Below are 15,960 nucleotides of genomic sequence, written 5' to 3' on the forward strand. Positions count from 1 at the left end.
GTAGTAAAGAAACAGATTTCTTCAGTGCTTCACTGTCAAGAATAAACTTTATGAATGGACATCCCCACCTTTTGGACTACGCTACATACCATAATGCCATTGTTGTCGCTGTGAAGTCCAGTCTTCCATGAGCAGCTGATATCACTTACCTTTCATTATCTTAATGGAATTGTTGTCTAGAACTGATATGATTGGTCAATCAACAGAAAATTAATTGGCAACAATTTTGATAATTAATCATTTTAGTTCAAGCAATGTTCCAAACTTTCACTGGTTCCAGTTTCTCAAATGTGAGAATTTGCTGCTTTTCTCTGTTTTATATAATTGTAAACTGAATATCTTTGGGTTTAGACTGATATTGATTTGACAACATCATGACAACATCATTTGACACATCACTTCAAGAAATCTGATTGTAATAAACTGTGATTTTTCACTATTTCCTGACATTTTATAGACCAAACGATAAATTGATTAATCAAGAGAAGGAAAGAGGGAACGATCATGGTTTGGTTTAAAATGATCACTTTGTTAGGGTTAGAGAAACATGTGGTGTGGGTTAAAGTTACTACTTCCTCATAGTTAGGTGACCTTCATCACTTCATTGTCATGGCTACAAAAATAACCATGAGGTTAGGGGATGATCGTCGTTACGTTTTTTAAAAACTGTCTCAACTAGCAGTTGGAAACGTGACACTCATGGCTGGAAACATATATAGACTTCATCTATCTTTGTTGTGATGGGTTTGGATAAAATGAAATTGAATTGTTCAAAGGTTTTAAATTTACAGATGAATGAATATAATGAGACCTATTTTTGAAGAATCTGTTAAATGGGGTTGAGTTATCAAAACTCCTTTTTATCCTTCTAATCTCTCATGGTGAAAATTATTTTATGTAGAAAAGGGCAAATACGATGTATTTGTAATTTGTGAAAGTAAATCAATGTAGTTTTCATGACATTTGAAATGTTGTAAATCTTTTGTTTGGCCAGATCTCAATTTTTCATCTCTTCCATCTGGTTTTGCTCTGCTGACTGAATAAAGGAGCTCTTGACATTATCCACGGCTAAAAGTCAGAGAGAGAGAGATACAGAGAGGTGTTGAAAGTGTGTGAGAGAGAGGGAAATCAATTTTGAAGCAGGCCTTTAGTGGGGCAACTGTTTATCAAGACAACTGACTGGCTTTTATTCTTGAGAAAAGCTGAAAGGGTTGGCTACAAAAAGGTCATTTGGATTCTACTCATCCCAGTTCCCTTCCAGTCTAGAGGCTATTCAACTGGTTAATCGGACATTACGCCTAGAGCTTCTGGTTAATGGAGTCCATTGCCATAATGCCGTCTTACAGCCATGTTGATTATTGGGGTGTCTCTTATCTGTGCTCACCAGGGGCTTTATAGTAAACAGCGGAGACCAAGGACCAAGCATTGTACAAAAACAATTAGCAGAATATTCCTAAAGGCGTACCAAAGCCTGAAATAGATTTAAAATCAGTGCTGAGAACAGATTTGTTCAACCTGAAGTCCCACTACCAATTCCAGTTCAGTCTCCAGTGGATAAGCTTATGGGTTAGTTTGTGCAGTTCTTGTAAATCTTTTGGTTGTTATCCATTGATAAGACAAAGGTTATATGAGGGCAAAGTCTCTCATAGTCCATAGAGTAATATCTACTACCCATAATAGAACAGCAAATTAGAGCAGAACAGATAAGACTGATAGTGTATCCATTAATGAATGATATAACTTGCCAGTCACACTAATTTGGAAAACCCCAGTTCATATCATGACTGTTGTAGTCATATTAAGGACCTCAGTCAATTGAAAATACATCAAGTTTAGTTAGCACAAGTAAGTGCTTATAGTAAGAGTCTTTATTTCAAACAATTTCCATTTTCAGTGATTCTAATACACATGAATACATATTCAAGATGTCCATCATACATGAATATATAACTGCTGCTTGTCAGGTTGCCCTTTAGGTATTTCTTCTCCAACTATTCTAGAGGAGATACAGTGCAGAACAAAAGCATCACACTGCATTTATGTTCAGCTGTCAAGAGGTAACCTTATCTCACCCTGAGTTCTCTAGGCTGTATCCAGATGAAAATGTGTTTTTATAACTGAATGGGTTTAGGCAAACTAGGATTAAGAGATTTAAGATTTAAGACGAGAGACTCAGGATGAAAACAGTCTCCTTGACTTAAAAAGACTGCCAAGATTGTATTGGACAATTTCGGAAATTAGGTAGTCATAGGACTCCTTTGATTCTGTGTGTGAATTTAAAACGTGGGATGGATAAACTACTTGGAAGTAGTTCAAACTTGATAGAAACTCTCTGGTGAAGGAAAAAAAAATCTGGGACCAGGTTGGACATAGGCTGATTTTCCCCTTGGAAAATCTGGTTCTTACATTACAGACGATAACTGAATTAGCAGCTTGCTAGGTTCAACCCAGGTAGCCTTTATATGAAGTCTCTTTAGATATCATCTTGCCTGTAAAATTGTGAAGTATTTGCATTTTTTTAACATTCACTGCATTCTGAATGGTGATGTTTGCACAACTGCTACGCTTCGTACCCTTGATTACTCTTGTTACACCTGTCATGCTCTCTGTTCTGGCGCAGCACGTATGCAGCTTATAATAATAACAGTGGTAGATTTACCACTCAAAATTATCAGTAATCTTTGGGTCCTTATTTCAGAAAAAGGCAGACAAACAAAGGCTTCTCATCTCTAGCCAGTGACTGTTGATTTTGCCATCTTAACTGTTGCTAGCAAATTTTATCAACTGCAGCTAGCTAATTAATTAACTACACAGTGGATAAGCTATCATAACAGGCTTTTTATAACGTAACCTGAAACACATAAAATACTTCTTGGTCTTGGAGGTAACACTGGATTACATTCTCTTTAATACATCCATGGTTAGGTTACTGAAGGTAGCAAGCTAATTAGCCAGATATGCTAATGTTAGCAGTTTACTTTATATCAGACTAACACACTATCTAATTAAATGTTTTGTTTTAAAAAGGCTCCAAAAAAAGACACTACCCTCCAAACTCTTTAGCTATATACATAATCACATACACCCCCATGCAAATCACCTCAGCATGTGGCGAGATGGCTTTACAGGCCTGCTGTGCCTGGTTAGAGTTGCTAAGCTATGACTGGAGAATCACTGTTCAGGGGAGGGTTAGCAAGTGGTCAATTACATATTAATATATACAATGTTACTTGACATATACCTAGCGGTGTAATGGTTTGTGTATTCATCTTGACCCATCGGCACAGGATGTTCGGTATGCAACTTTCCTTGGTTTGGTATGCTCCCTGACCCAAACAATTACTGTCAAAATAGTCTAATAATCCACTTATTCCGATGTGTGGAACAATAATTCTAGTACTTGAGTTCCACCCATAACATTTTGGCAGTGCACCACTTACCTGTAGCATACGGGTAGCATGCTCAGGGATGTGTGCTCACCGGCTTAGCCAAGTTATCCTGGTTACCCCGGTTACCCATGCTCATGTTATGTCGCTGCAATCATTATTATTAAAATATGCACCATTATCTTCATATTTAAACAATATTGCATCTCCTCGTCCCCCTCCCTTCTCTTTGACGGTCGCCTTGGAGTGAAGCCGTTCTGAACAATTATAAACACATTTGATTTCCAACGTGGTCAGATAGCGTGTTGTAAGAACCACTTCTGAGCGACTATAAATCAGCATAAAACAGCTGCCAGCAGGTGTCCTGACTCCTTGCAGAAAACAGAAGGGTTGTTTTCCTTTTCCACCATAGCACAATTTAACTGTTTCAGTAATAGTTTCCACTATAGAAAAACTAAACTGTTTCAGTAATAGTTTTGGCCAGTGAGCCAATGTTGGATGTTTACATTCTTCAGTATAAAGGACCAAAATATTATTTTCTTCCTTTCTTTTTTTCTGCTGTACCAAAATCATACCGAAACATGACCCCAAAACCGAGATACATACTGTGAATTTTGTGTACCATTACACCCCTAACATACACTGTATATTACACTTTAAACTTCCTTAATTTTGATCACTCCAATCTCCAAACCAAGAAATCGTCCATCAAAGAAAACACTACATTGTTTTAAATACAAACTTTTATTGGACAGCACCCCTCAAAAAATATTTAAATTTCTTCAGCTTTGGTATCAACTCACATACTGTACATTGATGTATACAAGATCTTGATGGCACATACAAAAACAGATAGTGTGCTAGAAGTGAATTACAAAAAATTGCACACACTGTAATCGTATGCAGTAGTGAAAGTACCACACCACTGATAGCTTCAACATTCACTGACAACACAGTCTTGATGCACTGCTCTCAGAAACCCCGGCTGTCATTGTATTATGAGAAGGAAAAAGAATCAAATCAATTATCAAAAAATTGAACAAGATGCAGACAAGCACATGGCAAACAATATATACAGAACTTATCCCACTTATAAGATATTTGTTGCCTTAGGTAACGTCCTTTGTCATACTCTGGGAAATACTGTAGAAGCATTTCTGTTTATTGTCAGGATTTTTACATTTTCTGTGATTAAACCAATTGCTCAAAGACTGCTAAACACAGTAAACAGACTTTTGAGGAAGCAAATAGTTTGAATATCGTGTAAATTATGAGTAGATGCTGATATCTGTCCACATGCACTGCAGACTATGTGCCCATGAGCGAGGACACTGAACTGGTAATAGTTTCATGGATGTTTGAAGATGACTGTTACATCAGGGGGCTTGTGACCCCAACTGTGCTTTAGTTATGCAGGGTACCATGAAGTTTGGGTTTGACCAAACCCAGCACAGCCAAAAAGTTTGATCTCACAGGAGCATACATTTTCTAGGACTTTTTTGGGCTACACCAAGTATCTGCATCAGTGCTATCCACTGAACATTACCAAATACCACTGAGAAGTTCAACAATTTCTCATTACTGCATTTCTCTGACCTAATTTGCATATCATACTCAAACAGTGTACATGCACAGTCCTTATTGAAGAAACTATACCGTTACTCTCCAACATGCACCTATCTGTGACCCTGAAGTCACTATTTCTTACAAAAAACATGAATGCAGCTAGCATGCTAGCAATGCTACATGTACAACAAACCACTTATTAAACCACTTAATTGAAAACCACTTATGCATTATAAAGTGTCAAGTGATGAATTAAATAAAAATTACTGACAGGGAATAAAAGATCAAAAGACTGATTCTTCATTAAAAATCATTACCAGTACATTCTTATAACTCTGACTATTTTCTTGTATATTTTTTTTATCTTGTCTACTTTAGGAAAGACTTGTGGTCTTCAACTTCATGTAACCACAGTCACTAACTAATCAATACAAAAATACATCTTATCCCTCTTTCTGCACTCACAAAATAAATGATCCCTTCAATTTCTCTTCTGTTACCATAACAATCTGATAGTGCTTTCTCATCCTTAAAATGCTCATTCTTAGCTAGACAGATATATACTTTCTGTCTGCAGAGAAATACAAACTGCCTGCTTCTGCAGGTTTACTGCCTCTGATTTCTGCTCATAGTGTCCAAAGGCAGTCCAAGATTTCCCTTTTGTTACTGGTCCATCATGTCTAATAGCCGGGGCAGAGCTGAGGCAGAACAGCTGCGTTAAATACACCTGGACTGACAGGCTGCAGCTCTCCTAGCCTTGGTAACACCACCTGTCTCACAATTAATGCCTCTCTGGCTGGGGGCTTTGGGATTTCATGGTTATAGCCAATCATCACCCATCAAAGTGGGCCACTAGTGATACTACAACAGGTTTGTTGTCTGAAGATGGAGCTTTGGTGATATCAATGGTGGGTTCAAAGGCTGGACCCAGCTGGGGCACTGTGGCAGCTGGTTGACCCAAGGAGGCTACCATGAATAGGAAGTCGTTGGTACGGCGGGGGCCAGTGACTGGCCCACCCCTTATGGCCTTGGTGGCGACCTTGGAGGAGCTCTTTAAGCTGGAGCCTCGTCGAGGAGCCTCGCAATGCAGCAGTGCTTGGAAACATCTGTAAAACTGGGGCAAGCATACAACACAGGCATGTGATCAGAAACATACTATACTGCAAAATTAGACAAGAGGATGAAATAGAAAAGACTACACAAGAAGAGTAATGCTGTAATTGGTTGCTTGACCTTGTCTGAATACAGTGAATATGACTGCTACATCCAGACAGACAGATATCACCTAATTTTTCCCATTCAAGTTTCTGCCTTTTGAAATAAGAAATTAATTTGCCTCATAATTTTTCCCATCTCTCTTAAACTCTCTCTCAAGTGAATCTTTGGGGTAATTACAAATAATTATGACTGATTGGACTCGGCTTCTCTCTCCTGGTCCTCCTCCTGCTTCCCATGACACTTCTCTTGTCATTTGGGTCATTGTGTCGCCAGCCTTTTCATGTGTAACAATATGCCAAGGGACACAAATTATTTGTAAATTTTCCAAATTATATTAAATTATATTAAATCTGCCTCATTACATTTTCAGTCATGAGTGGGAAGAATAACTGCATTTTCAATTGGATAAATGATTTTTGTCTTACAGAGAGTGGCAAGTTGAGGGTGAGAGAGGAAGAGAACAAGAGACTGCCAATCCCATTTTTTTGCCTAATCTGTTATTTTTCCTTGGGTAAACTAACCACTGAACTTTCCCACTATGTGCTTAATAATTTTCATAGTGCAACTTTATGAATTATGAGAAGGAGAGAGAATATTGGTTTAATACGCATTTGAAAGGCGGACCAAGTGTATGCACATCCAGGTAAATTATTAGGTGCAAGACAAAAAAATTTCATTGCAGGGTACAAAAGAGTGAGGACTACGCACTGTTAAGCTCCCAAAAAATAATTTTATTCTCTTTTGGGAGGCTTAATTTGCATTTTGCTCATCATTTCCCCAGATAGTTTTTTTTTTTTTGCCTTGCACAATTCACATAAGACAAACCAGGTGTGTGAATCAAAACGGGAAACAGGCTGCATGCCAGAGTCGAAGTTACCAAGTGGCAGATGGTGGACCCACTGAATCACTTCCAAAAGTTGTACAACTTTAGTAAAATGCAAAAAGACGCTTTCAGTAGAGGAAGCAAAAAGGGTGAAAGACAATGAATTACCTATGGGGAAAAACAAAGATCATCCTTAGGCCTACTGTTTTATCGCACTCAATGGAGAAATTCCCTTCACACTCGCACAGTTTCACAGCCGGAAGCTGCCCAGTATAACCACAGATTGCTGTGTTGGCCCCTCAGCAGCTCCACTGTGAGCAGTTTGGGTGTTACGGGTCTTGCTCAAGATGGTAATAAGGGAGAGGAAGGTGCTGCTCTTTAAGATGTGTAAAGCAGCTTTTTTGACCAGTTTCTGTGTGCAAACTGTTTCTGTGATCAGTTTCTGTGTGTCCTCTCCAGACTAAACAAACCAGCGACCTTCCAGTCACAAGCCTTTCTAACCTTTATACTAACACTTCCCCAGCACTGGACTACCGTCAATACTGTGTGACACAGGCTACGCCATATAACCTTCTCTACAGTGTTGACTAATAGTTTGTGTGGAAGACTGCACTGAAAAGCTCTCATGTTCTCTCTGAAGAACTTCCCTGTGGTCAGTCGGAAAGTGGCAGTGGCAACAACTATTGGTGTCACTGCCACCAACAACAGTGGTGTCTTCTTCCTCCTGTTCCGAGGTGGCTGTGGCTACATATAACCTCTTCTGAAAAAGGAAGCAAAGATCAGGGTCCTGCTGCACTTCATCAGCCAAATAAAAATGGGCCACTGCACCTCAGCTTCTGGCGAGAAATGCTTAGAATGTAGATCAACAAGCAGAATGCGGAAAAACAGGTATTTTAGGCCAAGGAGCTAGAGTTAGCACACAATCACGCCTGAGGTCTTCTGATTTATGGCCATTCTAGTAGTTCCATGATCCAGCTGAGGATAGCACCACCTTGACCAGTCCACTAGTTGTGCGAACCACTGTAATAGGAGAATGCAATTATTGATGAGGATGCCTTGACTTGCGTGACTGGCTGGTGAACATAGGGTTGTGATCTGTAGTGTGTACCATTCAGAGAATGTGTGCTCTGTCCAGAAGTGGTGTGAGGTTTAACCCCATTGACCTGCTCATTAGAGCCACTGCTCTCTTACCACAAACCTATTTTGGCCTGTCACATTCTACTTGGAACTTGTATGTATCAGCAATTTCTTTCCCCATAAGTGGGTTTTCAGTGGGAGAAATGTGGTCAGCCACAGCCATCCCTTGGTAAATCGTTTTTTACAAGGTGGGAGGTAATGGCAATCGGCACTATGCCAGCTGTTTCTCAGTGCTCTTGACCGGACTTGATTTCTCTGAAGCTGTTGTCTATCACTAATGCACTGGTACTTGCTCTTACTTCAGTAAGAGGGCCAACATGCAGAGAGAGTGGTGAAGCCCACAATGCCTGCAGGGTTCCACCTGTACTCATGGAACAAGGTTCCAAGTAACCTTCAGTTTGTACCCTTGTTCTTCCCATTGACTTCATATAAATACAGATGATGCATCTCCACTTCCTGCTGCTATGCAAAAGTGAAGCCAAAATATCAGCTTTCATTGCTTGTGTGATGTCATTTGGACCCAGAGTCTGCACAGTAGAGTGGGGGGAGGGGGGGGGGGGGTGATGGCCAGTGGGAGCGCCCCCTCAACCATCCCGCTGCCTATCGGAGGTTTAAATAAGTAATTCAAATAACAGAAAAGGGAGAACTTGGACAAAACATCAGCATGATAAGAACTACCCAAAATGACAGGAACCATCTTTGGGAAAAATTTATTTGACGTGTACTTTGATTTTTTAAGTTTAGCTCATGTCCCATTCGCCAACATGGAGGGGGTGTGATTTATGACCTATACTGCAGCCAGCCAACAGGGGGTGATCGAAATGTTTTGGCTTCACTTTTGGGGAGCTGTCATGACGTCCATATTTATATACAGTCAACGGTTCTTCCTCACAAATTTAGTTTGAAGTATGATAAAAGACACTGTGTGTGATAGGATGGAGATCAAAATAAATGGCTGAAGAGAGAGTCACAAGTTAAAGACCAACAATGAACTAGATTTCTTTCTAATCAAGTTAAAAACCTGCAGCCTTTAAAAATCAATTACTAAAGCTGATTTTGAGTCTCTCACATAGTTTACTGATTTAGGACCCCTTTTAAACCAGGTCACTTGTGTCGAGATTGTGTTTGATCAGGATGCATTCACACCTGGCATCAACATACATTTCAAACTCTGTTTCCATCGACCACTTGTCACTTTTCCTCAGGTTTAAAGGTTCTTTATCTCGGAATCAGAAATTCCTTCTCATTAGTGACATCTATGGCTGTTAAATGAGGTGCAGTCAACGTCCTGGTGTGTTTTCTCACAGCGTGGAACTATTACAGGTGATGTCTTTTTCCTCAATTACGCTTCTCATAATTACATAATCTCTAATTGTTGTGTTTTGCACCGTGTTGCAACCGTGTTTACTTAACACCGGTAGTTGTGGCCGGGGAGTGACGCGCTGCAGCTGGGGAACAATGTGCTGTGGTTTTGTTGTGAAATGTGTGCTTATTACGAATTTTGGATTACCAAGAGGAACAACAAAAGGGGTAAGCTATGTTCTGCTATTGCTCTGGAGCTTGTTTTTCTGCTCCTTTGTTGAGGAAATAATGTTCTAGCTGTGTGTGCTTGGGAGTAGGTGACTTGTCATTGCAGGGGTGTTTTGCTGTGAAATGTGTAGTGGTTGACGGAGGCAGTTAGCTGTCTCATTAGCTGGAGAGCTAATATCTGCAGGGTGTTTCTAGCGACATTTTTGTTGTGTTGTTGTGTCGTTATGCCGGTCGTTTGTTGACGTTAGTGGGAGAGAGGCAAGGCACTCGGGAGCGCACAAAAAACGTCACTTTCATTGGATTTTTGCGGAAAATCCAGCCCGGGTTCTTCACATAGAAATCAGTCCACAGGATGTTACAGACAACTGAGAAAGTCAGGGAGGTTCTCATTTTTTACATTCCATTACTACTTGTTCACTCATTGGCAATAAAAAAAAACATTAATATATGTAAATTGCTTCACAACTCTACATATAAAACCTTTAAACGTTGTGCAGAATTAAATGAATACACTCTGTTGATCATTGAGTTGCACTTTTGTGTAAGTTATTTAGCCTCTCTAGCAAACAAGACTAGTTCTTCTGCACATCACAGCCAGAAAATGAGTTACTTCTCTTTCGCCTTGAATAGGTCTAGTAGCAAGCTAGAATAACTTGTTAGCTTGCTAATGCTAAGATTAGTACTTGAGCAAAAATGATGGAAGGAAAATGAAGGGAGATCAGTGTCAACTTGGTTTGTTGGTTTTAAATGCGATCTATAAATAAATTGACTTGACTAGTAAGCTGAGTAGTAAAATTTTATTTTTCAGTTAGCTTTGACCTTGCCATCCACAGTAACATTTAACAAGCAGCAGTTCAGCATATATTTTACATCATTTACTAACACATGATGATAAACAACCACAAAGTGAGTTTTTTAGTTTAACATTCTACTGTGCAAGCTTGCAATCTGCATAAGATTTTAAGGAAGACCAAACAACAACAGATATTTCCATAAACACATCATCTCAAACTGATAACATAGTTTCAGTGATATAACATAAACCACTACAGGTCTCCACAAACACTGTATTCTAACCAGCACCAAGAGTCGGAACACATGAAATATTTTTTTGGAAAGGAAGGACAAGCTGTCTCTAAGGTACAGAGGTAAGGCATTGAAATGTATACACCATCTGTCAGAATATAATAAATAGTGAATGGACCCTTGAATACATTTTTCAATCCGTGAAACAGATCTGGATGTCTCAGGATTGTGATTTCATGCAGATCTTCCTATTTTATACCAACCTCCACAGAACACAGAGCTCCTGTGTTACCCAGCTCAAAGTCCAGGTATCTAGTCTGGCTGATGGACAGACGGGAAGGTTCTGAATAATTGAGCACCCCAGCAGCAAGTTGAAAGCATAACAATTCATTCAGGGTATTTGGCTATACTTGAAATTCTAGGCATTTCCAACCATGTCTGTGCACAGAGAGACATACTGACAACACACAGATCACAATTTAGCCTATTTTCAGGTTCTCTTCGCAAGCTCCTGTTAATGTGGGCTCTGAAGACGCCACTCTTGAGTAAACGTAGTATACTTAGTATACTTCCTGAGTTTCATGTATACTTATAGTCTACTACATTTTCTCATGAGAGCAAAATATGACGAAACTCTTTCACAGCCTGTTAAAGTGGGGATACCATACAAATCAAATGCACACACAGCATAGCATTTCAACTGTGAACAATATTATATATATTAACATAATAAGAGAACACAAAATAAAGAGTTGATCAAAAGACATTAAAAAATGAGATTAATAAAAGTAATAGGATGATGAATAGCATACACTGTAGATATGTGATGTTGATGCAGGCCTGCACAAGTGTGGAAAAGCAGTGCCAAAATGAGTTGAGACAACTTCCATAATTCTTTATGCAACAGCCCCTACCCATATCCTACATGTATCAGGTGATATTCTGTACTGTTCTTATTGTCAACAAAACCCATGAAAAGACCAAAACCAACAACTAATTGATCCTACTAACAAGTATTGCCTGTGTAGACAAAGCCTGATATACTGTATCTTGTTCCTCTATGCCATAGATCTCCATTGTTTTATAGAAACTATTAAAACCACATTAATGAGCCATATCGTTGCTCTGGTTAATATGGACACAGTAGTTTATTTTGAGTTGGCTGCACAAAATAAAAACAAATGAAATATTTCCATTTTCATATATTCACAGTACACTTTAGGAAAAGTCATACAATTTCAGGCAATGGGTCAAATTCAACTTGAACAATATGTAAGGGTTGAGAGTTAAGTTTAAAATATAAATTAAAAAAGTATACCAAGTATAAAAATATACCATGTTTTAAAGATTTACATCTTCACTTGGAAGAAACAGGCTTGAGGCTGAGAGTCACAGACAGGATGAGTCGGAAAAAATATTGAGAGACTAAAGCGCAAACTAAAGCAATGTTGGTTTTGGTCATTTTGTGGAATTTGCTAACAGTAACATGAATATAGAATATCACCAGCTTCATCCTTTAAATGACAACCTAAGTCATTTTAAGTCTAAAGCATTACTCAAAACTGTTCAGACATGTTTTTTTTTTCCACACCATGAACTCATCTCGAGAGAATTTCGTAGTCATTTGACTTGACATTGAACTTCTCCTGCACATCACAGCCTGTCAAATGTTTGCTGAGTGTGAGGAGGTGGACAGAGAGAGAGAGAGAGAGAGAGAGAGAGAGAAATGCCTCAGGACATAACCAGATATTCTCCTCACAATGTATCTATAAGCAATACATTCGTCCCCTTTGTCAGTCTGTCTGTAACCCGTAGGTCATCCAAGAGTGAAGGCTAGCAAGAAGATGTAAAAAAAACGAGACGATCAACACCTCTCAGTGGTGCTGATGCACGCTCCCTGCTCCCCTCAGCTGTCCAAACAACACACTGAGGAGGGCTAGAAAGATGGTAAAGAGGGAGATGAAGACAACAGATAAATGGTAGAGGATGACATTGGTTAAGACACAGAGGCATCAGGGTTAAGGTCAAGAGAAAGGTGAAGGCAATGACAGATAAATAGATAAAGCATGACAGGGAGATGGAAGGAGCGAGATGCACTGACAGTATTTTGGAGAGCGAGGTTGGAGGTGACTCTGGAAGGGCCATCTCGGAGTGGTCACATCAGGTTTGGGTGATGCTTTCTATGATCTGGTCTGATGCTCTATGGTCAAATGTCAGGCATCATCTCAGACTATAAGGTGTTCATCAATTTTTTAAAGCAGAGAAGGTCTGCTCAGATCTAGTATTTTTCAACACCAACGTGACTGTGCACAAAGAGTTTCATTAGCATTTTGCACACGTTGGCTTTGCAAGGTGAGACATCACTTTTGTTTGTTGTGTGAGAGTCCAGCTCACTTTAATATCATCCAAAACAAAGTGTTTCATATTCAGTGAGTGGTTGCATTTCCAGACTGCAGAGCTAGATGCAAAAATGAACTGATCCTACTCCTTTAATTGAGTTTTTTGTTACACTAATATCAAAAACCTTTCAGTGTTCTCATCACTGTTTGAAAAGAGTTTAATTGCTGACAGTCAGTCACCTCAGTACATTATACTTAATGCAGTTTAAGGAATCTAAATGAAGTGAGTCAATGACAGGAAGCATTAAGTTTCTTTTAAGGGCATCACCAGATAACTCACTTCTTCATTTGACAATTGCGTGGCTTAATTTGATCCAATAACCTCCCTGATGTTGTGAAGTATCCCGCAGACCACAGAATGTAATATAAAAATTAATAGATCTGAGAGCTCTCGCCAGAAAAATAATGACTGTCACACAGGAACATGTGAACAGAATGACAATCATCTTATTTCCTCTCGGGATTTCCTGGCACATTATCAATTCAGCAAAGGCTGCACTGTGTTTATATTGTGTGTATCAATCATTTCCTCACACTGCAATCAGTAGCTTGAACTTCTAAGTCTCACATTTTAGATATCCTGCAACATCTTATTTCCATGATGTGGAGGGCCATTGACTTAATGTTTCCTAATAGGTCTGTCTCTTGCCTTTAACACTATGTCCTATCGTCATCATGTTTGAAGTGGCTGGCTTGTGGAGTGACATGATGCTGATATGGTTAAATGAGCAGTTCACTGGAAACCAAACAAGAACCAATTCTTTGACAAAACTTAAGTCCTAGGCAATGCAGCAATGTTTTACCAACACTGATGGTTACTCTTTCCTATCACAGCTTTTTCAGATGCACCATGCTTACATGTAACTACAAGAGTAAGCATACACTGTGTGCAGTGTATGCACTGTAAATATTACTTGGCTCTACTTTGGCTTCCATTGGGAAATGAAGCAGTAAGGCTAGTTCATTTTGCATAATATTATTGCTATGCCTTGTTAACACAGCCATTCATGCTAACCATCTGCAGTGATAGGTTTCAGATCTTTATGGTGTATTATCATGGGTTTAAGAGGTTTGTACAGTTGATGCTACACTTGCTCAAACAATAGAGGGGAATGCAAAAAATGTACTCTCATTCATTAAACTCATTACCTCTTTGAAGTTTATTGAACAATGCATATCCAAGAGTCACTACAAGTAGAACATGAAAGTAGTGTAACTATGCAGACAAAGGTTCATACACAGTATTATGTGTAATGCCAAAGGGGTAGATTAAAGTTTGGTGCTATTTAAATTTTCCAATTAAAAAGATGATCACATGAAGATAATATAGTACATAACAAGTATGAGGTAAGTCAGCCTTAAGGCTCCCAAAATCATATTACAAATGCATTTCCGATGTAGGTCAAATGATGATTGATTTTCTGAAAACTAGTTTATAAACTGTCATTAAATACATCACAACTGCCCTGTCATGAGTTTAGCATGAAAAAACAAACACAATTATTACCATAAAGTAAAAAAAAAAAAACCTCTTCCTTGACCAGTTGTTGAATATACCTGCATCACAATCTGTAAGACTTTTGGCAAATTGTTTCCCATATCGTCTAATTTTGAAACACTTAATCACAATCACTTAATTTGTCATCATCAGAGTATAAAAAAATGATACAACACTTCGAAAAAAATGTTGATGGATTTTTATAATAACATGAGCCATTGTCCTAACAAACAACTTGTCTCATCACAGCCCAATGCAATAATATACCGGTGTTCCTCTTCCAAAGAGTATAAGATTAAATTTGATTATTTTTACATCCGTGAAACCTGCGCAAATTGGGGCCACAGTTGCCAAGAGTGTCCACTGTTCAACTGCCATGCTGTAGATTCCTCAAATTGCTGTTTAAATTATTTTGGTTGGGTAATTGTCGGTGGCTGGAAACTTTCTCTGGGCACAGAAAGTCAATTAAAATTTAAAAGCAAAACACAAAACTGGCTCTTGAATAACAGTGATTAAGTGCCCCATTGAGGGAAAGCTCATTCATGTAAAGAGGCCAAGCAAAACACAACAAACTTCTACTGTCCCTGTTCAACAGACTGCAGCTGACTAACTGTATGTGTATTATGACATATGAGTGTGGCAGTCTGGATGCGTCTTGATAAAGACAGATCCAGTGTCAACCGCTGATTGAGTTTGATGAACTAGGAGAAAGACCTTAATTTAAAAGACAGGGTCACAATTTTTCAAGTCTGTCTTAAAAAAATAGTCAGGTGCCCAAATGAACATTGAAACAGATTTTTCTTGGTGTAAGCATTCCTCATATTTAGTGCCAAAGTCTCTCTTTTTGTTACTATACTTCCAACGCAGCTCAACAGGGAAACACAAAGAGGGAATTTGATGCTAAAAAAGACTGTAAATGTGTCAGATATCCACTTGATATGACTAACTCAGACTGCTGAAGCCTCATATAAGCTTCACATCAACTTTTAAATGCATTTTTGCACAAAACAACTGTGGATTTTGGCCCCCATTTTAACATCCATTTTGCCCCCTATCACTTATATTTTGCATTTTGAAGGAAATCTTTTAATAGCCAGTATGAACAGAGGGAATGGTTACAGTGAGGAAAACCTCATTGTTGAGGTTGATGTAGGCCTGCACAACTGACTGTTGTTTTAAGACAGACTTGAAAAATTGTGAACCTGTCTTTAAAATATGGCTCCAGTGAAAATAGGAGACCCTTCCTAGATGTTTATCAGGTGGTCCATAAGCCCTTGTTTTTGAGGCTTCTACCTATCATAAATATTGGTTTACAAAATATGGAATAAAACTGAATGATGAGAAAATATGTCAATATAAAATAATAATCTGGCCCTG

General features: G+C 38.8%; 1 protein-coding gene across 1 annotated transcript in view; it reads right to left on the reverse strand.

Moving 5' to 3' along the window:
* Nucleotides 1–4,111: 4,111 nt before the first annotated feature.
* Nucleotides 4,112–15,960, reverse strand: part of LOC121909176 (vertebrate ancient opsin-like) — a 63,155-nt gene continuing 51,306 nt past the window's right edge. The window contains exon 4 of the mRNA XM_042429619.1: nt 4,112–6,066. Within this exon, the coding sequence (XP_042285553.1) occupies nt 5,785–6,066 (282 nt within the window). The 3' untranslated portion in view covers nt 4,112–5,784. The remainder of the gene's footprint in view (nt 6,067–15,960) is intronic.

This window comes from Thunnus maccoyii, chromosome 12, assembly GCF_910596095.1.
Source record: "Thunnus maccoyii chromosome 12, fThuMac1.1, whole genome shotgun sequence".
NCBI classification, from domain to species: Eukaryota; Metazoa; Chordata; class Actinopteri; order Scombriformes; family Scombridae; genus Thunnus; species Thunnus maccoyii.